This window comes from Pteropus alecto, unplaced genomic scaffold (assembly GCF_000325575.1).
Source record: "Pteropus alecto unplaced genomic scaffold, ASM32557v1 scaffold30, whole genome shotgun sequence".
NCBI lineage: Eukaryota > Metazoa > Chordata > Mammalia > Chiroptera > Pteropodidae > Pteropus > Pteropus alecto.
The window spans coordinates 507035-526942 of NW_006429782.1; the positions used below are offsets into that span (position 1 = coordinate 507035).

The window sequence follows — 19908 nt, forward strand, 5'->3', positions numbered from 1 at the left end:
CCCGTGGGGCCCAGGCCGCCCTGACCACGCCCCCTCCGGCCACGCCCCCAGCCAGACCACGCCCCCGGCCCAGAAGGCCCAGCAGAGACCAGCTCCGCGCGTTGAGAGCTGATTCAGGGGCGCGCCGTCCAGCCCGCAGCATGAGCGCCCCCGCTGCGAACCCCATCTTCGCGCCCGGCGAGAACTGCAGCCCTGCGTGGCGGGCGGCGCCTGCAGCCTACGATGCATCGGACACGCACCTGCAGATCCTGGGCAAGCCGGTGATGGAGCGCTGGGAGACCCCCTACATGCACGCGCTGGCGGCCGCCGCCGCCTCCAAAGGTAGCCCCCCGCCCGGCTCCAGCGCAGCCCCGGGGCCGGCCCGCTCTCCCGCTGATGCGCATCGGAGCCTCTTCGTGCCTCTCTCGTAGCCCAAAAAATGGGGCTGCTAGCCGGGGGCGACGGGGAAATAAAAGCGGGTGCTGCGGGCACAGGGCGCCCGCTAAGTACCGGGAGCTTCCCCTTCAGGAGGAATGAGGCCCCGGCCCGGGGGTAGGTCCTCAGCCCCCGCGCCTGAGGTCAGGGACAGGGGCCGGCAGCCAGCACGGGCAGCTGGCCAGGTTCACGTTGGGAACGTTCCTGCACCGACTCCCGAGGCCCCGCCCGCCCCAGCTAAGAATAGCTCGGGGAGAACTGAGGCTGGGAGACAGGTGGCAGAGTGACCCTGCCGCACGGACGTCTGAGGCCCAGGGGTGCCCAGATTCCCCCAGGGGTTGGGTGCGCGGCCTCTGTGCCTGGGTCTGGTCTGTGGTCCAATAGGGACCAACCAGCCCTCCCCAATCCTGGCTCTCCTAACCCCTCTCTGGTGCACTGCATCGTGGGGAGTGTTGGCGGGGGAGAGGAAACTAACCAAGTCAAGAGATACCATCCCCAGTGCACATGGCGAGAGCCAGGCTCAAAGTCCCTCAGGGCTGGGCCTCCCTGGCTGGCCACCCGCTCTGGCTGCTGCCCAGGGCCCACGCTGTTCCCTCTCAGGGCCACAGTGCCCGCTGTGCCCTCCTATCCTTGTGGCAAGTTTCTCTGTGCAGAGTCGCCGCCCCACACCCCCGCCTCCGGGCAGCTTCCCAGCCCCAGTCCTTTGTGTGTCTAGGGGGCCGGGTCCTGGAGGTGGGCTTTGGCATGGCCATCGCAGCCACCAGAGTGCAGGAGGCGGCCATCGACGAGCACTGGATCATTGAGTGCAACGATGGTGTCTTCCAGCGGCTCCAGGACTGGGCCCAGCGGCAGCCACACAAGGTGCGCCTCTGCCCCCCTCACGCCTGGGGGAGGGCCCCAGATCTGGGAGGTGATCTCCCCCGCCCTCACAGTGGCATCCTGTGGACCCCTCTGACCCTCAGCCTTCTCTCGTTTTCTACCCTGCCCCAAGGTGGTTCCCTTGAAAGGCCTGTGGGAGGAGGTGGTGCCCACCCTGCCAGATGGTCACTTTGATGGTGAGGGGACACTGGGGGCCGGGTGAGGGGCCTCTGCCTGAGTCTGCACTGTTAGCCCGCACCTTGCTCACTGACATGTCACCCAGCAACACGAGGCCTAGCGCTCAGCGGATATGGGGTAACGCCTGAACTCAACGTGGCCCCTGGACCAGCGGTTCCCAGGCTTTGTGGGTCCAGGGCCCGTGCTATGAGAATCGAGTGCCTACCGACCTGAGGCGGAGCTGGGGAGCGGCTGCAAACGCAGATGACATGAAGCTTGCAGATGAGATGAAGCTTCGCTCCCTTGCCTTGCAGGCTGCTCCCCTCCTGCTGTGCAGCCTCGGGTGGGGGGGACGCGGGGGGCGGTCGGGGATCTGTCCTACAGGAGGCAGACCCAGGGGCTCCTGGCCGCATGCAAGTCCCTCAGGTGCAGCCACCGGTGCCACTGCAGCTAGCCTGACGGCGTGGCTTCCGTCTCTCTCTGCAGGGATCCTGTACGACACGTACCCACTGTCCGAGGAGACCTGGCACACGCACCAGTTTGGCTTCATCAAGGTAGGTCCTCGATGGGGGTTGGGCCGGCCGGGTCGGGGCATGTGCTGTCCACACACGGTCCCCCTCTTGCCACTCGTTCCCGCCCTGACCGCTGCCCCCCTCCCAGGGCCACGCGTTTCGCCTGCTGAAGCCGGGGGGCGTCCTCACCTACTGCAACCTCACCTCCTGGGGGGAGCTGATGAAGACCAAGTACTCGGACATCGGCACCATGTTCCAGGTGCCGGGACCAAGCCCCACCCCAGGCAGCCAGCGACCAGGGCAGGGAGGCAGCTGTGGCCACCTGTGCCCTGGCAGGGTCCCTTGCCTGCCCCAGCCCTCGAGCTGCTCTCAGGTGGACTATGAGCGCCTGTGAGAATCAGACAAGGTCCCTGCCCGGTGCCCAGGACACAGGAACACAGGATCCGCCCAGTCTCACTCAGCAGCTGGGCCTAAGGGAGGCGGGCGCGGGTGGGGGGGGCGACGGCGGCGGCTGCAGTCCCTAGGAGCCTTGGCACTAGTGAATGCTACGCAAGGATGGGTGGGCACCAGGGTGTGTGAGTGTGTGTCACTGGGCCTTGGGGCCTGGAGGTTACCTGGCTCCTCCCCCCTGCAGGAGACCCAGGTGCCAGCGCTGCTGGAGGCCGGCTTCCGGCCGGAAAATATCCGCACGCAGGTGATGGAGCTGGTCCCGCCGGCCGACTGCCGCTACTATGCCTTCCCGCGGGTGATCACGCCCCTGGTCACCAAGCACTGAGCCTGCTGGCCACCCCGCACCCTGACTCAGTGCCTTTGTGGCCTCATAGTCCGAGGTTCTAATTGAGGCTGCACCCCTGGCCGGCAGCGTGACCCCGGGCCACCTCCCCTGACTTGTGCAAGGGGACCAGCACCTGCTCCCTGTGGGCCGTGGGATGAAATAAACACTGCCAGTGGCCTGGCCACCCAGCAGCACCACATGAAAGCGGCTCGCTCACTCCTCCCCGCTCCAGAGAGAAGCCTGTTCAGCAGCTGGCAAGGGGCCAGGGGGTGGGCCCTTTCTCCCCCCCGTGGAGCCCATGCCTCCCCACTCCAGCTCGCTCAGATCGTGGATGACCTCGTCCCCAGGCTGCCTGCCAGCCAGCCACCCTTCTCCCCTGTGGTTTACATCTGGGGTCCAGAACTAGGTTGGGACCACAGGGAGAGTGGCAGCACCCAGGTCCTTGAGCCAAGGACGGTTCTGGTCACACCTGGTCAGGCTGAACCTTGAGCCAAACTTCACATCGGCCTCGCCCGGGACCCTCAGCCCACTGGACGGGCAGTGTCACGTGCTGAGGTCCCCACTCTCCCACTGCCCAGTGCCTGACTTGGGGCCCCCTCCAGCCCTAGTGCAGTGGCCACCCATCCCCCACAAGCCCATCACGACAGGCAGTGCAGGCCCCCAGGAGGGGTGTGTGGGCCCAGCCACCTGCCTCCAGGACCTGTGTCTCGGGACCTACTCTGTCTGGCGGCACTCACCCATCCACGCTGGGCCCTCCGCCTGGCGCCTGCCCCGCTGCCACCCTGCCTCCCGGCCACACACCACACGGCAGCGGTCTAGGCAGGCTTCTCGGGTTTATTGACCATCTGGGGACGGTGATGGTGATGGGGATGGTGATGGAGACGGTCAGCACTGCTACCGGCGGTACCAGATCTGAAGCCTCTTCTCCCGCTTGATCTTCTTCTGCAGCTGCAGGATGCCGTAGAGCAGGGCCTCGGCCGTCGGGGGACAGCCTGGGGGCGGGATGGCCTCAGTGCCCTGCCCTGGGGGCCGGCCACCCTCCTCCTGCTGCTGGCCAAGGGCACTTGAACCAGAATGAAGGTCAAAAGGCATACTAGGGGCAGCAAAGGCCAGGCCGCCCAGGGTCTTGGGACAAGTGAGCTGGGGCTGAGGGCTGGTTGGCCACGTCCCGGGGTGGGGAGGGCTAAGACAGCCCTCGCCCCATGCATCTGCACTGCGGTGGTGGGGGTGTGGCCCGTCACGGGGCGGGGGGCAGAGCGGGGAGGCCCGCATACTGAGAAGGGACCCCCGATGGGTCCTCTCGGGTCCCATCCAGACTCCTGAGCTGAAAAAGCAGACATGTCACACCTCGAGGACTTGCCCAGGACCTGACAGGCCTGGAAGGGCAACCACAGCCATGGGGGCTGGGCAGATGCCGTCACGGTCATCCCTCAGCTGAGCGTGGGGTGCATGGTGACCGACAGCACAGGCACGACAGCCCAGCTGCGACAGAGAACATGCCCGAGACACTGGCCCAAGGTCATGTGTCCACACAAGCAGCAGCTGACCAAGGGGCTGGCCCCCGGTCAAGTCTAATGAGCTGTCAGGGTAGACGCCTCTGCCTCTCTCGAAGCCTGCAAACTGTGCCCTGTGCCACCGACAGGAGAGCTGAGCACGGCTGTGTCAGGCTCTGTCCCTACAACCTGCAGGCTCCCCGGGGCCTGGAAAAACCCCTCCATAAACATTTGCAAAATGCTCATCACAGTGGCCCCGTTTTTCGATCGGCTCTAAACCAGCATCGAAATCTGTTTCTCCACTTTTGAGAGGTGCCAGCAACATGCCTGGGAGGCGCCCCCTGCGGAGGACCCTGCGGAGAACCAGGCATGCTCAGGTCACCCGGCGATGCGCAAACCAGAGGAAGCACCATGCTCCAGTGCGAGTGCACCCCAAACGGCACAGAAGACTCTGTTCTCCTAATGCTCGGCCCTAAGTGGGCACCCTGCAGTTCAGTTCGCGGAAGCCCGCACCCTGGTGATCCCAGGTCGGAGCGGGGGGTCTCACCCGCCCGTCTGGAGGATGAGAACTCGTGGACACCGTTCCTGGCCTCCAGGACCTTTTCTGGTTTCTAACTGAATTTCTTTGGTTTTGATTCTTTTAGGTGGAATCATATAAAACTGTGGCTTAAAAACAGGTGGAAGTCAGTCTTGATCCCGACATGGGCCTGGTCTGGCGTCTGGATGACACCGGGGAGCCCCTTGGGGGACAGGGGGAGCCCACGTGTCTGCGGGGACACAGGGACCCTGTGCCATGGGTGAGTGGGCCGGCACCGGCTCCTTCATGGACCTGGAGGCCGGGGGGCCGAGACACGGGCGGTGGGCTTACCTGGGACGTAGATGTCCACGGGCACGATACGGTCACAGCCCCTCACGACGGAGTAGGAGTAGTGATAGTAGCCGCCCCCGTTGGCACAGCTGTCGGGGGAAGGGGGGAGGGAGGGCCGTGAGGGCCACCTGGCCCCGCCCACTCAGCATCCCGCCCCTGACCTGCATGCACCCTGTCACGTGCAAGCAGGTGCCCCGCGTATCGAAAAGGGCAGGACTGGACACGAAGTCACAGGAAAAGGGGGTGACCGCTAAGGGGTGTGGGGGGTCTCGGGGGTGATGGAACGGTCTGGAACTGGACAGAGGGGGCGGTTCCCTGCAGCGTGAATGACAGCCTCCGGAACCGCATGCCAGGGAAGGGGGAACTGTGCAGTCCAAACCTGCGCCCCGACAGGGCCGGTCAGCAGCTGAACGGGCTTTGCCAACGCGGGGAGGCAGGTGTGAGTGCGTGAGGCAACGATGACGCCATCACCATGTGCACGAAGCAAAGGAACAGACCGGACGGGCCACTGGGGTGGGGCGCCGGTAAGCGACAGGAGGGGACGCTCTGGGGGCAGCATGCGCAGGGGCGTCAGAGTTGCTGCCCGCCTGCTGCTGCGGGGGTTCACGGCCTGGGACGTCCCCCTGGAGGGCCCTGGTCAGACGGAAGCACAGACAGAGGCAGGGAAGCCCACGGCCGGCCTGGTCCCTCACCTCCCCATGGACACGACGTAGCGGGGCTCCGGCATCTGGTCGTAGACCTGGAAGAGACGGCGGGTTTGCGGGCGGCGGGGCCAGGCGGGCAGTGGGGCCGGACAGGCGGCGGGGCCGGGCCTACCTTGCGGAGCGCGGGGGCCATCTTGTTGGTGAGGGTCCCGGCCACGATCATGACGTCGGACTGGCGCGGGCTGGCCCGGAAGACCACGCCGAAGCGGTCCATGTCGTAGCGGGGCGCTGCCATGTGCATCATCTCCACGGCGCAGCAGGCCAGGCCAAAGGTCATGGGCCACAGGGAGCTCTGGGGGCCAAGTGGTCAGCCGTGAGTGGACGGTGGCCCGTGTTTAAAGACACAGAGCACTCTTACACAGAAACGTCTAGAATCCTAGCCTTTCGTGACAAACGGCGCAGAGATGATCTCCAGGCCGCTCGGACACCTGCTGCCAGTTTGAGCCGCTGCCCTGGCCCTCCAGCGCTGCTGCCTCTTGGTGGCCAGTGCGTCCTGGACCCCATCCGCTAACAGCGGCACAGGCTAGACACTGAGGCCCTGGTCCCGACACCTCCTGGTGTCCAGCGACTCCTCCAGGAAGCCCTCCCGGATGTCCTCGGCCAACCTCCTACTCGCACCCATGTCTCTGGGCCTCACTTCCCCACGTCTGTGCCCGCTGCCAGACCTTCCTCTGCTCCTGCGTGTCTGACCTAGGGCCTGGAAGTGGCCCCCATGGCCGCCGATGTGCCAGCGCTCACACAACAGGGCCCGAGCCCTGACTGGTGCCTGAGCTGGCTGACCCTGACCTTGTCCCTGGGCCTTCGCAGCCACAAACCGGGTTGCAGCGCACTCCTCTGTCCTGGAGCTAAAAGCCCTGGCAAGGAGCTCGCTGTGGCATCGTGTGATGCACAGACACAGAAGACAGAGACAGCGTGCGGCCTCAGCAGGGGATTGTTACTGAGCCTGGCCCGGCCCAGCACCCCTTGGACACTGAAAAGAGCCTCTGTCCCCCGAGAGGGACACGTGTCCAGTGGGAGACATGCCATGCACACTCCTTGAGGGAGGGGACACAGGGAGGGGCAGGCTTTTTAGGATTTCTGCTCTTTTCAGCACACGTCTTTTGTAGTTAAAAAAAACAATTTTTCTCTTTTCTAAAAAAGGGACAGACAGAAGTCAAAACTGCAGAAGATAGGTGGGCCATCTTCACTGGTGGCTGAGGGAAGCACACAGGGGACATCGGAGCCTGGAGCTGGTGCGGCCGGGCTGGCCACCTGGGCCACTAGGGGAGGCACACGTGTGGGGGCAGGGGCTGGGGGATGGCAGAGGGAGGTGCTCACCCGGCGGGCCCAGTTGATGAGGTCATCCAGCTTGGCCACCACATACTCGCCCCGGCTGCTGGGAAGGGCACTGGGTTTGGGGACCACGGCTCCGGCCTTGGACACGGTGGGCTGGGCACTGGGCATGGGACATGGGGAGGCATTAGCCAGGCAGGGACCCAGGAGATGGTGCTGCCCATCCCCACGGCCCCCACCCTGGAGCCCAGCCTGGAGCGACCACGCAGAGGCACGACGAAGTGTGGTCACGGCCTGTCCCAGGGGGCAGTGCTAGACGGGGCCGCGTCTGGGTCAGGGCACGCCCACTGCATGAAGGGATCAAGGATGTCGTGGTCGCTTGGGCCGGCCCCAAGGCCCATGCTGACAGGGACTCGGTTTCCCCATCTGGAAAATGGGCTCAGCCGACACGCCCTAGAGCAGAGGCCCTTCTGCGGTGGGGGTGTGAGGCTGCTGGCCTGGACACGTGGCAGGGGGCCAGGCAGGGTGCCAAGGTCAGGGACCTCTCTGTGTCGTCCCACTGGGTAATGGGAGGGTCCTGGAGCCAGCACAGGCGCTGCTGTGCGGGAGGCGGATTTTGGGGTGTGCGGGCTCCCGGGAGGGCTGGCCTCACCTGCTCGGGCTGTCAGTAGCTGAGCTCACGTGGACGTGCCGCGCCTGCACGGCCGCACTCAGGCCCGAGCTGCAGGGAGACAGAGCGCACGTTCACAGCAGCCCGGGCGCCCCAGGCACTGCGACAGGGGCTACTCCCGGGCAGGGACGGCAGAACTGCGGCCAGGGGCCGGATCCGGCCTCCACCTGTTTCTGTAAATACAGGTTTGTTGACACCCATCCATTCCCGCGTTGTCTGCAGAGCTGAGTAGCGCCCGCCAGAGAGCCCAGAACATCCACGGAAAATGTCTGCGGGCCCTGGTCTACGGGGCGCCTGGTTTTCATTTCACGCCTCTCGTTTATCCCATTTTCTATTTGTTTTACAGGGAATATGTATTTTATTCCTAGGAAAAAGGCCTTATCAAAACGAAGCACAGTCAGCCCCAGTCCTGCCTGCCTCAAAGGCCCCGACGCCCCTCCGCTAGGAAGACCCTCTCCTCAGATCTGCCATGTCCCTGGTCCCATGGTACTGGGGTTCAGTTTCTGGGCTCTGTTCTTGCAGAGGGCCTGGCGGCCACCTGCTTTCCCATCCTGAGGAGGCCTGCAGGGGACTGCGATCTGAGCAAATGCACCGAATGCCTTCCTGAGACAGGTAAGGTGGGAGTCCTGGGGGCACCAGTACAGGCGGACGAGAGTGTGAGCCCGGGGTGTCCTGTCGCCACCGAGGGGCCTGTACACCACCTGCTGGAGGGCGGACTGCTGGCCCCCCTGCTGCCCAGCTTGCCCTGTGACCTGCAGCTGGTGGCCATCTGCTGCTGCTCCAGCCCCTTCCAGCTCTGCCCCACCTCCCGGACCGAGCCCTCCCGCCAGGGCCTCAGGGTTGGTGGTCAGGGTCAGAGATGCCGGCACTCACCGCAGAGCAAGGGTCTGGCGGAGCAGGCTGGGAGCTGCGGAGAAAACCATAGGGGGCGGCAGTGAGTAGCGGGCAGCACCAGAGGGCACATCGGCCAGATGTCCCATCTCAGGCCCCGCCTGGGACCCCCCCACCCTCTTGCTCCCCGTCTACCTAAAGTCCACCTAACAAACGTTTGGTAAAGAGGGGTTTTTCAAACGTGAACCAGACAGTGCCACTCCGCTGCTTAAAGTCCCACAGTCCCTGGGAGAAAAGCCAGGCTGCACACCGACGCCGCCTTCACGTCCTCACGTGTCAGGGCTGCTGCCTCGGAGCCTTCACACAGGCTGTCCCGTCTGCCTGGAGCACCCTGCCCCACGCTTGCACAGGCCGGCCCTTCTGCCTCCCGGGGTCCCCAGTGTTCCCGCGGCCTTGACTGTGCCTGACAGGTGTGGGGCCAGTAAACAAAGCCACAGATGTGAGCACGGAAGACAGGCTAACTGCCTGGCCCCGGACGCCTGCACCTCTTTGAGCCTCAGTTTCCCCACTAAAACGTTTAGGGATTTGCATAAACTCACACCCCGGTAAAGGCCCTTCGCTGTTCAGCACACATGGGAATTTGCACGGGAAGGAAAAACAGCCTCCGTTGTCACCGACGTCTTATTGAAAATTGGCCTTTCTTTAATTCTGAGTGTCGCCAACAGACCACAGGCCCCGTGTTAGCAGGACCCGTGGTTTTCGGCCACGGAAATCACAGACGTCTCGAAACGGCGTGCCAGGGGTTGCACGCACCTCCGCAAAGTAACGAGCGTCGTCACCCCCCTCGCCCCCCGAAAAAGCCATCGCAATGGGACCTGCCCTGGCCAGCGGCGCTGCGGGCGTTAACGGCGAAGCGCCGGCATGAGGACGCGCCAACCGGCTTCAAGACAAATCCCCGACCCCCTGCTCGGGGGCGCTGCTTTCCGCTGCGACCCCGTGCGGTCCGCGTTATGCGGTCCCGGGAGCAGGCCAGGCTGGGATGCCTGCCGTGCGAACGATGTCACCTTCCCGGGGAGCCCCGAGTCCCCCTCCGGCCTCGGTTTCCCCGAGCGGCCCCTGACCCCGGTGCCCGACCCGCTCACCCGCCAGCGCCGCCATCTTGGCCTCGGCCTTCAGACAACCTCTGCGGTCCTCCCTCTTTAGCGCTCCGGGTCGCCGGGGCCGTCGCCCAAAGAGGTTCGGCTGGTGAGCGAAAACCAGAAACCGGGTGCGGAACGTTCCGCTTTCGTGGACGTTCCCTGCCGCGCGCTCCAGACGCCCCACGACGCATAGAAAAACAAGTGGGTGCGCGGAAAACGCCCCTGAAAACGGAAGCGAACCTCTCGTCTTCTTCGCGACCCAGGAAGCAAAAGACGGTAGCGCGTCCCTGGGTGGGCTCGAACCACCAACCTTTCGGTTAACAGCCGAACGCGCTAACCGATTGCGCCACAGAGACGGCTTTGCGGCATGCTCCTACGCGAGCGCCTACGAGGCATGCGCGATTGTTGCAAACGGAACAAAGTGCGCCTGCGCGCGGGCGGCCCGGCACGGTGTAGAGTGGCGACGAGAATGACGCCTGCCGCCCAGCCGAAATAGCTCAGTTGGGAGAGCGTTAGACTGAAGATCTAAAGGTCCCTGGTTCGATCCCGGGTTTCGGCAAGTGTTTTTGACTCAAGTAAGCATTATCTTTCGCTCCAGGCTGGTCCAGCTCCTCCCCTTCATAATGCGTCATTTTTTACTTTTCTTCCCCAAAATGTTACCCCATTCTGCAGGGTTGCTGGGAACTCATGCCAATGTGGGAAGGGACAGAACAAGACACTCAAAGCAAGCCCTGTCCCCACCGTGACTATGATTCCAGCCCAAACATCCCGTTTCCCCACCCCCGTTTTCCAGCTTTTTCCAGCAGTAGCATCAGAAGTAGAGATCGTTGTAAAAATGGACGCCACTGAGCACTCAAACTGGCAAAAGTGTGCAGAAGCACTTTTTGCTTCTGTGTCGTTTCGCTTGGACAATCCTGGGGGACATCTGTTGTCTTTGCATGGGGCAGACTGAGGCCCAAACAGGCCAGCACAGGGGAGTGGCGGGGCTGGCCTCCCAGGGAGAAGCCCCCACCCTGCCCCCTGCTCCGCCACGGGCTGAGCAGAGCCAGGCCTGGCTGCTCTCGGGGAGCTCGAGGGTCTCTGGGTGGGCACAGATGTGTCACCAGGCCAGGCCTGGCCTCTAAAGGAGCAAAGGGCAGAGGGCTCTGAAGTTCTGCCGGGGGCAGTCCCCCTTCCCTTTAGCTCCCATGACTGGGCGTGCTCTGCGGGTGGATTTTTCAATTTAAATAAACTTTGCATCTTAGAATCATTTAATTTACAGAGAAGTTTCAAAGATAATAGAGTAACACCTGTGGGCAACATCACCTGGGCGTGATGTATTGTCACAACTGAACTGATGTGGACACGCTGCTGCCTGGCCTCCCGTGTCACTGCATTTCCTGTCCCCGTGGCCCTGGGCCTGTGGGCCAGGCACCCAGCAGGAGTCCCCAGCCCTGGCAGCACCTGATCAAGACAGGGTGAGGAGGACCTCACGGCCACCCCACCTGCTTTCCACTCCAGCTACGGAGCGTTTGGCGGACTGCCACATGGGGATTGGGTACATGGCAAGGGAGGCGGCTCGGGTACCCTAGGGCCTTCGGGTGGTGGGGGAAGAAGCACAGGGAGCGAAGGGCAGCAGAGGACGCCAGCCAGAGTGACAGAGGACCCCGTTCACTGTGCCAACGGGCCTCTCTGTGGCTTGAAATTCTTACCCTGTGCACGCACGACTTTTGAAAATCCATGTTTTAGATAAATAACAGACTTGAAGAGTCACCGACGGTCTGCAGTCAGAAGCCAGGAAATGCTTCCATGAAGCCCCCTCCCCAGGGCTGGTGCGGCTGGGGACACGCCTTGCCCGGGAGGCCCATGGAGCAGGGACAAAGCCCAGCGGGAGGGGCGGAGGTGGGGGGGCAGGAGCCACTGCCTCCACGTGACAGTGCCCACAAGCAGGATGGTGATGGGCAAGGCACAGGATCCTGTCGCTTTCGGGAGATCCTTGAACCCCTGCAGTGCCCAGTCCCCCTCAGGGTGAGCAGCGTGAGCGGTGCGGCGGGCAGAGCGCTGTCACCGTGGGGAAGGGGGTGCAGGCGGGGGCAGGGTCAGGTGGGGCGGCCCATCCGCGGGATGCGTCGTGCTGTGTGGAGTTGGTCTTTCTGATGCTGAAGCAGCTGAGTAGCACGGGCTTCACCAAGGGCTGCGGCTGCCTTGGGGCTTCTACAATATTCCTCACTTGGCCAGCTAGTGGGTCAGGTGGCTATGACATCCTTAACTGCTGCCACCACTCACCGAGGGGAGGACAGACCTACCCCCACCCCCGGCCCACGGGCCTCGAGAGGAAACGTGTAGACAAACGCTCTCAGGATCCCCAGAAACACAGTGAGTGCCCGCAGCCGTGTTGGGGGGCCAGACCGCGACTCAGAGGCCTCCTGGGAGGGGCCCGGAGCCCACAGGGGGAGCCCGTGCAGCCGAAAGGGGACGGGACTGCCCCACGGGCCACTTGGGGCCTTTGTCACCACGAGGCAGCCGAGTGCTCGCTCGTCCTGCGCAAAGTTGGCCTTGAAGGGAGCCGGCCCACCTGGCCGGGGCCTCCGCGCAGGGAGAGACTGCGCAGGGCCAGCTCCAGGCAGCCCCTCTCCTGCCTGACGGCCAGGGCCTCGTGGGATTTCCTGCTCAGATCCCGGAGCGAGGGACTGGGACGAAGGCTGGGCTCTGGGCTGCGCTCTGGGCTCGCCGCCGCCCTGCGTCACCCGGCCTGTCCTGCTCCCAAGCCAACCCAGCATGCTCTGGGGCGGGCCTGGTTGGGTGAGGAGGTGTCAGGAGAGGCCAGTCCAGTCACTGAGGGAGCGACGCTGACCCCGTCCAGGTCCGACAATGCAACCAGGGTGCTGACGACAGGCAGGGCTTCAGGTTGCCACCAGTCACTGCCACACAGTGTCGCACCGGCCAGGTGAAGCGGAGGTGTGACCCACACACGGCTGGGCCCCAGCCAGCAGCGGACAGCCCTGCGAGCACCTCAGGCTTCAGGCAGGAACGCGAGCTGCTGCCACGGCTCCCAGAGTGAGGGCCACAGTGAGCGGCTACGAGCCCACAGCCCAGGGCCCAGGCTGTGCACGCGGTGGCCTTAGCTGTCCCGTGTGGGTGCGAGTGGCAGCCCCATGGGACGGCAGGGCAGCAGACATCCCACTGGAGCCAGACTCACCCAGTGCAGCCCCCGGGACCTCCGCACCCCCCGCAGAGCTGCCTCCGTCGTGGGCACGCGCCGGGCAGCACCCCAACGCTAACCGCACTCCGTCCCGCCCCGTCTCCCCAGGGAGCCGCCCAGAGGAAACCACGCAGAGCGGGTGACACGGGCCCCAGAGCTGCACGCGCACGAGGCTCTTCTTAAAACTCCAGTTTAATGTCGGATACGATGCTTTTTAACATAAAAAGACAAACGTGTACCTTAAACCATTCAGTACAGCCACATGTGACGAGAGAACGTAAGAGACCACTCTGTCCTTCTAGAAACTCTGCAGAACTGTGCACTCCCCGGAGCCAGGCAGAGAAACCCGGACCCGTGGGAGGCGCGCGCGTCCCGAGGCCGTCCTTGAAACTGTGTGAGGGACGCGACGGCCCCGGTGGCCCCCACCGCGCCCGATGGCCACGCCGGCGTCAGCTTCGCTGGGTCCTTTCTTCCAGGAGCTGGTTATCAAATATTTCTTTTTCCCTTCAAAAAGCAAAAGGCGACACCTTCGTTTTAGTAATTAGCCGTGTTTCAAAGAGCATGACACAGAGGCTGAGCGTTCGACGGGACTGTGTGGGACGAGAACGCGGAGCTGGGCGGGGGCGGTGGCGTCCACGTCGTGTGCCTTACACACCAGCTCAGTAATAAACCTCTAAGAAGCAGTTAACGTCCCCTTGTCCTCGCTAAGTGCCTCCTGCTCAGAGACCCTGTCAGGACTGTTATGTGCTCGGGACAGAGAAGCCGGGGGGCGTAGGCTCCGAGGGTGACCCGGTGACATGTGGCGATCAGCTCACACCAGGAAACACAGGGCCACCTGGAGATGGCACACATGCCGGGGTGTGCAGGGTCCCGTGCTGTCAGGTCTGCGCACGGCCTCTTGGATGTCGCTCACGGAACAAAAGGGACACGAGGTGGACGACCTCGGGTGGACCGGCCACGCGGCTGGAAACGGGGCGGCAGGAGGGAAGCGGCTCCGCTCAGACGCACCACGCCGCACAGGACAGGCACGGCCGCCACCTGCCCGGTCACACGAGGCGGCTGGGCCGCGTTCCTGGGGGTGCTGAGCCACGTTCCCGGGTGCTCTGGGGCGGGCTGGGGGAGGGGCACGGACACGTGTCCTGCTCACCCGCCCCGGACACGGCCTGACTTGCGAGTGGGGCACCGGTTTCTGTCACCGAAGGCCCTTCCCGTCCGTGAATTGAGCAGCTGCCCAGGAGGCACGCAGGCCATGGCGGCGCCTGGTCAGGCCGGGCCAGGCCTCCTGGCCAGCGAGTCCAGTTGAGTCCTCAGCCCGTCGCTGGCACATGGCCCGCCCACCCCTGGCAGGGGCTGGCAGCACACCCAGAGCGGGATCAGGCCCTCGGGGGCCACAAGGCCCGGGGCGGCCCCCACAGCGACATGAAAAAAACGCCTTCATCAGGGCTATTCCAGGCAGCTAGGATGGCCAGCCGCTCGCCTGCCACTCGGGCTGTCTGTCCTCAACAGCCCGGCACCAGAGCAGTGGGGACAGGGTCACAAACGCAGCGCTAGCAGCAGAGACCAGAGGCCCGAGCACGTGGCAGCGGTCGGCCTGGCCGCCCCGGCACACGGAGTCTGGGTTGTGTCCAGCTCTGCCTGCTCTGGCCAGCTTGGGGAACCACGGCCCAAACTCGCCAGAGCGCGATACCCACCGCTGGCGTCACTGGGTCCACTGGCGATTCCTCAGCCAAACGGGACGGGAGCTTTCAGTTTATGCACCTCGCTGACCACGCAGGTGTGTGGCCCAGCGCACGGGGATGGGGCTGGCACCTACCGGTGGCCAAGCGACGGTCCTCTGATGTACTTCTCCTCAGCCGTCTTGTAGTCCACCGCGTCCACCGCCGAGATCGCGCAGATGATGGCCTGCGAGACGGGCGGGCGGTCAGCCAGAGCCCAGCGCCCCACCCGCTCCGACCACGTGGGCCTCAGGCGCGGCCCCGCCCTGGCTCGCGACCGAGTCGCCGTGTCTCCACGTGACGAGGCACATCACCTTCAGACCACAATTCTTGTCATTAAGGGCCGAGAACGAAAAGCACCCCCAAACCGACAGCATGTTTTGAAAACTAAATTTACTGTAAAAAATATAAAGGAACACGGTGGACACGTAAACACCCACGGTGCATCCGATGGGGGCCGCCGCTGATGGCCTAGGGGACGTCGCAGTGCGCGTCGGATGGCCAGATCCCCAGTGTCACCACCACAGACGTCCCCAGAAAACAAAGTGACTCCGTGTTGGAAACACGTGAGAAAGTAACTATGAATAAACACGTTCGGATTTTTTCATAAAAACTAATCGGGGGGGAGGACTCGAGGCCCACAGAGCGAGGTCGGTACTCGCGAGGTGACGAGCACGTCGGGGTCAGGACCCACCACCCTTTCCGTGCACACCTGAGCCTGACAGCGTCTGGTCACACTGTGCGCAGTGGAGCCTGACAACGTCTGGTCACACTGTGTGCGCTGTGACTGCAAGCCCCTCTGAGTGTCACCATGACTCACAGCTGCCGCACTAGAGCCTGACAACGTCTGGTCACACTGTGCGCTGTGACTACAAGCCCCTCTGAGTGTCACCATGACTCACAGCTGCATCTGCTCCCCACCCAGCCTGGTGACTTCTGCGACAGTCACCGTGGGCACACGCAGGGGAAGCAGGCAGCTTGTCCCCCGCAGACCCAGGTGCGACGCCCTCACCTCGGGCAGCAGCACGTCCAGGATGAAGCGGATCCGGTCCCCGCTGCTGCGCGCCAGCGCCCGGCCGTCCGCGTCCTGGCAGAGCCCCTGCAGATACTTCACCACGCGGTCCAGCTGCTCCTCGTCCTCCAAGTACGTCTCCACGCACGTCACGTACTGGCCCGACCGCAGGAAGGTCTTCAGCCACCGCGACGGCTTCCTGTTGCGCAGGATGTCGCGCAGGTGGCCCTCGGCGCCTCGCGCCCGCACGATGAACTCCACCAGCTTCTGGTTGGCGCGGTCGCGGGCGGCCCGCGAGCGGTCGGGGAGCACCTTCCTGCGGGGCGGCCTCCTGCCCCAGGGGCTGCCCGCCTCCGGCTCCTCGGGGTCCTCCTGGCAGAGCTGGGGGAAGCGCGTCCCCAACACGTCCTGCTGGATGGACTTGCGCACGGGGTAGCCTGCAGAGAAGTGCGTGTGGGCCTACAGGCCGGGGGGGCGGTCCCCTCGCCGCACCGCGGGATGAAGGGGGCCCCAAAGGCCCTTCCTCTGGCAGCACTGCCCTCCACCCTCACCCAGCCCTGACGAGCAGGTCCCGGCCCGCCTCATTAAGGGCAGGGCCGTGGCTGTCACCACCAAGGACGCTAGGCTGAGGAAGGCGGGTGGAAGGTGCCGGGTGTTCTGACCATCAGGCATGACTGAGCTGGTGCCAACAGGGTGGACGTGGCCCTGAATGCAGTGCCCTCCACCCCCAGGCAGGGAGCAGACAGCAGTGGCCCGGTACCCACAGTCCAGGAGCCCCTGGGGTGTCACCCCATGCCCGGAAGCCCCCTGCACCCGGCTCGTGGGCCGCGAAGACAAGCACGAGCTCGGACTCACTGATGTCAGCCGCATAGTACTCCAGGAAGGAGCCGGAAAAGGAGCCGCAGCCTGTGAGGGACACGGGGGAGGGGCGCGTCACAGCGGGGGACATGGGGGAGGGGCCACAGTGCCAGCACCTTCCGACCCCTGCTGTGAGCAGGCAGCTTGCGGGGACCCGGGCCAGGAGGCTCTGACAAGCCCACCTCGGATGGACAGGAATAAGCTCTGAATCAAAGGGCCCAGCACCCAGCCTCCACCAGCCCACGCAGGAAACAAGGCTGTCAGGGTCCGGGCCAGGCTGCCATGGGAAGAGCCGAGCTCAGCTGTCACCACAAGAGGCTCCCCGCCCCTGCCCGCTCCGCACCCCAGGCCACGGAGTTCCCACGCACCGAGCCGGACCCTGTAGTCGGTGATCAGGGAGACGCACCAGCCGATGGCCTGGTTGAAGTCCGCCTTGGCCTCGTCCTGCAGCGAGAGACGGTGGGCTCAGCGGGAGGCCTCAGAGCCCTGTCCAGCAAACAGCCCAGGGACCTTCGGCGAGGCCCAGGCCGGGCTGCTCGGACGTCGGCCCTGGGAGCCTCACTGGGGCCACGAGACTCGCGGCCGTCGGACGGAGACAGCTACAAGGTCACGTGAAACGAGTCCTTCTCAGGGTTCCTGAGCCTGGTGGGCAGCGTCAGCCCAGAGGGACACGACCGCCAGCACCCTGCAGACGGGACAGGCCTGCTGGACTCCCCAGGAGACGCCACAGGCACGAGGACCACGACGCCGGCCTCGCCCACCTCCACCTGTGGCTGCATGCGACAGGTGCTCCAAATGGGCCACGGGGTGGAGGCCCACAGGGCCCAGAGGCCACAGAGCCACAACTGTCACACGAGGGCCAGCGGAGATCACGAGAGCAGACCCAGCCACAGCCTAAGTGATGCAGCTGCCCAGGGGCACTTGCTCCCACCACCGCTACCCGTCCCTGCGCACATCATCACGGGGGCGGGACGAGGGTGCAGACGCCCTGCAGGCCCGGGACGACCCCAGCCCTGCGCGTGTTCCGCACTCGGACGCCAAGGCAAGGCTCCCGCCACCGGCTCCACACCCCGCCTGCAGGGCGCGTGGGAGCTTGTCACACAGAACCAGGCCCTGCCACGAGCACGGGGACGGGTGCCCAGCGCTGCTGGGGTCAGATGCTGCCGTGAACAAAGCTGGACAGATGGGACAAAAGACACAGGAAACCATGACAACCCAGGTAGGGCTAGACCTGGCCCTGCCAACGCCCGCCATGCCGAGCAAGAGCAAGGCCACCGTCCTGGGGAGGCAGGAGCACGAGGGCAACACACTCCCGGACTCGGCCCTCAGGGCACGGACGGCCTCTGGGACCCCACGATGGCGCAGGCGGTGGCCCCACGGGCCCAGGCCCAGCGTTTCAGAGCTGGGACAAGCAGCACCACCTCAGGCCGAGCACAGCGTTCGGACGGGTGACGGCCCACGGGGGAGCTGCAGACGGCCACCAGGTGACAGCAGGTGCCCTGCGAAGCCTTGGCCGTGCGGGGCCACGGCAGGCAGTGTCCCCACTCCAAGGGGCCTACACCCTGTCGTCCCTCAGGGTGATCCAAGAATGGCCACTGGGAGGAGTGAGAAGAGCCTCACCAGGCTCGCCCCCACTCCACCCTGCCTCTGCCCAGGACACGACCCCACTGTCCCCCCGGCACCGCAGGAGGTGGGCAGCCATCGGTGGATGCTGGCATCCCCACCCCCCCTCCGTCACACATAGCCATGGTTTCAAGGGCTCCGTAGAGGACCCTGTCACCAGGGAAACCACTCACACAGACAAGGTAAAAAGCCACCTACCAGCAACGCCTGCTTGTCCTTGCAGTCAAAGTGCTTCAGTCTCTTGAGGGGAACTGTGATGCTGCAGGGTGCGGGGATACGGGTCAGCACAGCCACCGCCGCCACGTGCCCTACAAGACGGCCCCTCCCGACAAGTGCACGGGCCCTCCAGGCAGGACGGGCCGACCCCGGGCCGACCACACCACTGGCCACCAAGAGGCAGCAGCGCTGGAGGGCCGGAGGGTCGGAGACCAGCTGCAGGGTCCCCTCAGCCGTGGTGGCATGCTGTCCCCAGAGCCCACTGGGAGCGGGCGTGACGCACGGCGTGCGTGCTCCCAACCGGGCGCGTGGGCCAGGACTAGCAGCTGCCCACGGCCGAACCCGGGCCTGCCAGGAGGGAGCCGGGCGGGCGCTGCATGGTGCCCTCTGAGGTGACAGCTCTGCAGCCCGGCGCCTGTCCCACCCTCACCCAGGCGCGTCCCACAGGAGCCAAGGCCACGCTCACCCTCGCCCCCGGGGGTTCATGTGGCCCTCGATGAACAGCACGCTGGCCTTCTTGTCTCTCCTGCGGACGCTCTTGACCTGCGCGCGGCACCGGGAACATAGCATCAGGAGTGTGGGGCGGGGGTTGGGGTGACACGCAGGGGCTGCAAGGTCTGCTGCATGCACGGCTCCAAGCGGCTTCACAGCCAGTCAGAACCAGGCAGAAGTTTCTCACAGTTTTAAGTAAGAACAACCACATGGGCTGCTGCTTCCAGCCACCTGCACGTGACCACTGAGACGAGATGTCCCCGTGGCCGGGCAGGGCAGCTTCAGGACCAGCCGAGGAGCACGAGCAGAAAGCCTGGCCTGTGAGGGAGGCCAGCAGCCGTTTCTAGTGGCCACAGGCCGAGGATGGCCTGGCAGGGGCTGCAGGTGTAAGTGCCCAACAGTGGCTCATGCTGGTGACACGGTGCCCAGCAGGGCCCACGGGAACGGCTGGGAACAAGGTGAGCCGGAAGGCCCGGGCAGGGGTGTGGGGGAGGGGCTGTGCTGCTGCCAGCTCTGCCCGCCCCACCCCCCAAGCTGGGCCTGCGGGGCAAAGCTGCCCCAGTGCACGCCACACTCGGCCAACTGCCTGTAACCCCAGCATACACGGCTGTCCTCACTGCACACTGCAAGACCACAGCCGAGCCCTGCACCCCGTCTCTGCCGGGAGCCAGCAAAGGGGGAACGAAGGGCAAGAGGCGCCGAGACGGGCCTCAGTCTGACAGACAGCCAACGGCTCGCGGCGCGCTGCCGAGGGGAAGCGGGGCCCGGGGCGTCCCAGGCCTGCCGCGCACACACCGGGCCCACAAACCTCTCTCCCGGGGGAGCCGTGTGGCCCGCCCCACTACCGAGGTGCTGGCGCCTCATGCCCCCGGTAAGAATGACAGTGAAAAATCCCGCCCAGGTCCGACCGTCTGAGCGCAGGGCGCGGAGCCCAGCGGCCAGCCTGGGAGCCGGCGGGCGCGCTTACCACTGCCGGCCAGAACGGGTACTTCTGGTACTTCAGCCAGACCAGCATCCCCACCTCAAATGAACGCGGTTCTGGAATCGGGAAAGAAAACAGAGAACACGTGTCAGAAGCACATCGACCGGCAAACGCAG

General features: G+C 64.9%; 3 protein-coding genes and 2 non-coding genes across 6 annotated transcripts in view; 2 read left to right on the plus strand and 3 right to left on the minus strand.

Moving 5' to 3' along the window:
- The first annotated feature begins 57 nt into the window (after nucleotides 1-57).
- On the plus strand, nucleotides 58-2940 carry GAMT (guanidinoacetate N-methyltransferase). The gene is made up of 6 exons (XM_006904047.3): nucleotides 58-321; nucleotides 1130-1275; nucleotides 1406-1469; nucleotides 1936-2003; nucleotides 2110-2220; nucleotides 2596-2940. The coding sequence occupies exons 1-6, from the start codon at nucleotides 141-143 to the stop codon at nucleotides 2734-2736; spliced, it is 711 nt and encodes a 236-aa protein (XP_006904109.1). The 5' UTR covers nucleotides 58-140; the 3' UTR covers nucleotides 2737-2940.
- A 610-nt stretch (nucleotides 2941-3550) lies between these two features.
- NDUFS7 (NADH:ubiquinone oxidoreductase core subunit S7) lies at nucleotides 3551-9874 on the minus strand. The gene is made up of 8 exons (XM_006904048.3): nucleotides 9717-9874; nucleotides 8617-8650; nucleotides 7726-7794; nucleotides 7119-7236; nucleotides 5914-6093; nucleotides 5790-5836; nucleotides 5098-5186; nucleotides 3551-3728 (listed from the first exon to the last, which is right to left on the minus strand). The coding sequence occupies exons 1-8, from the start codon at nucleotides 9730-9732 to the stop codon at nucleotides 3631-3633; spliced, it is 651 nt and encodes a 216-aa protein (XP_006904110.1). The 5' UTR covers nucleotides 9733-9874; the 3' UTR covers nucleotides 3551-3630.
- Nucleotides 9875-9995: 121 nt separating this feature from the next.
- TRNAN-GUU lies at nucleotides 9996-10069 on the minus strand. Its single transcript has one exon. It is a non-coding gene; the product is annotated as a tRNA-Asn (tRNA).
- A 130-nt stretch (nucleotides 10070-10199) lies between these two features.
- Nucleotides 10200-10272, plus strand: TRNAF-GAA. Its single transcript has one exon. It is a non-coding gene; the product is annotated as a tRNA-Phe (tRNA).
- A 2796-nt stretch (nucleotides 10273-13068) lies between these two features.
- LOC102878943 (PWWP domain-containing protein MUM1) overlaps nucleotides 13069-19908 on the minus strand; it is a 12914-nt gene continuing 6074 nt past the window's right edge. For both annotated transcript variants that reach the window (XM_006904049.3, XM_025041108.1), the window contains 8 exons: nucleotides 19778-19848; nucleotides 18785-18861; nucleotides 18301-18361; nucleotides 16848-16923; nucleotides 16477-16527; nucleotides 15622-16058; nucleotides 14708-14796; nucleotides 13069-13398 (listed from right to left, as the gene is read on the minus strand). In XM_006904049.3, the coding sequence (XP_006904111.1) occupies nucleotides 13344-13398; nucleotides 14708-14796; nucleotides 15622-16058; nucleotides 16477-16527; nucleotides 16848-16923; nucleotides 18301-18361; nucleotides 18785-18861; nucleotides 19778-19848 (917 nt within the window). In that variant the 3' untranslated portion in view covers nucleotides 13069-13343. The remainder of the gene's footprint in view (nucleotides 13399-14707; nucleotides 14797-15621; nucleotides 16059-16476; nucleotides 16528-16847; nucleotides 16924-18300; nucleotides 18362-18784; nucleotides 18862-19777; nucleotides 19849-19908) is intronic.

Excerpts from the sequence above, each read along its gene's own strand:
- NDUFS7 (XM_006904048.3), bottom strand. Across the intron at positions 5,837-5,913 it reads TGGCCCCCGCGCTCCGCAAG|GTCTACGACCAGATGCCGGA; the intron begins GTAGGCCCGGCC and ends CGTCTCTTCCAG. Across the intron at positions 3,729-5,097 it reads CGTGGACATCTACGTCCCAG|GCTGTCCCCCGACGGCCGAG; the intron begins GTAAGCCCACCG and ends TCCCGCCCCCAG.
- GAMT (XM_006904047.3), top strand. The coding sequence starts at position 141 with ATGAGCGCCCCCGCTGCGAACCCCATCTTCGCGCCCGGCGAGAACTGC. Across the intron at positions 1,276-1,405 it reads CCCAGCGGCAGCCACACAAG|GTGGTTCCCTTGAAAGGCCT; the intron begins GTGCGCCTCTGC and ends CCCTGCCCCAAG. Across the intron at positions 1,470-1,935 it reads GCCAGATGGTCACTTTGATG|GGATCCTGTACGACACGTAC; the intron begins GTGAGGGGACAC and ends CTCTCTCTGCAG.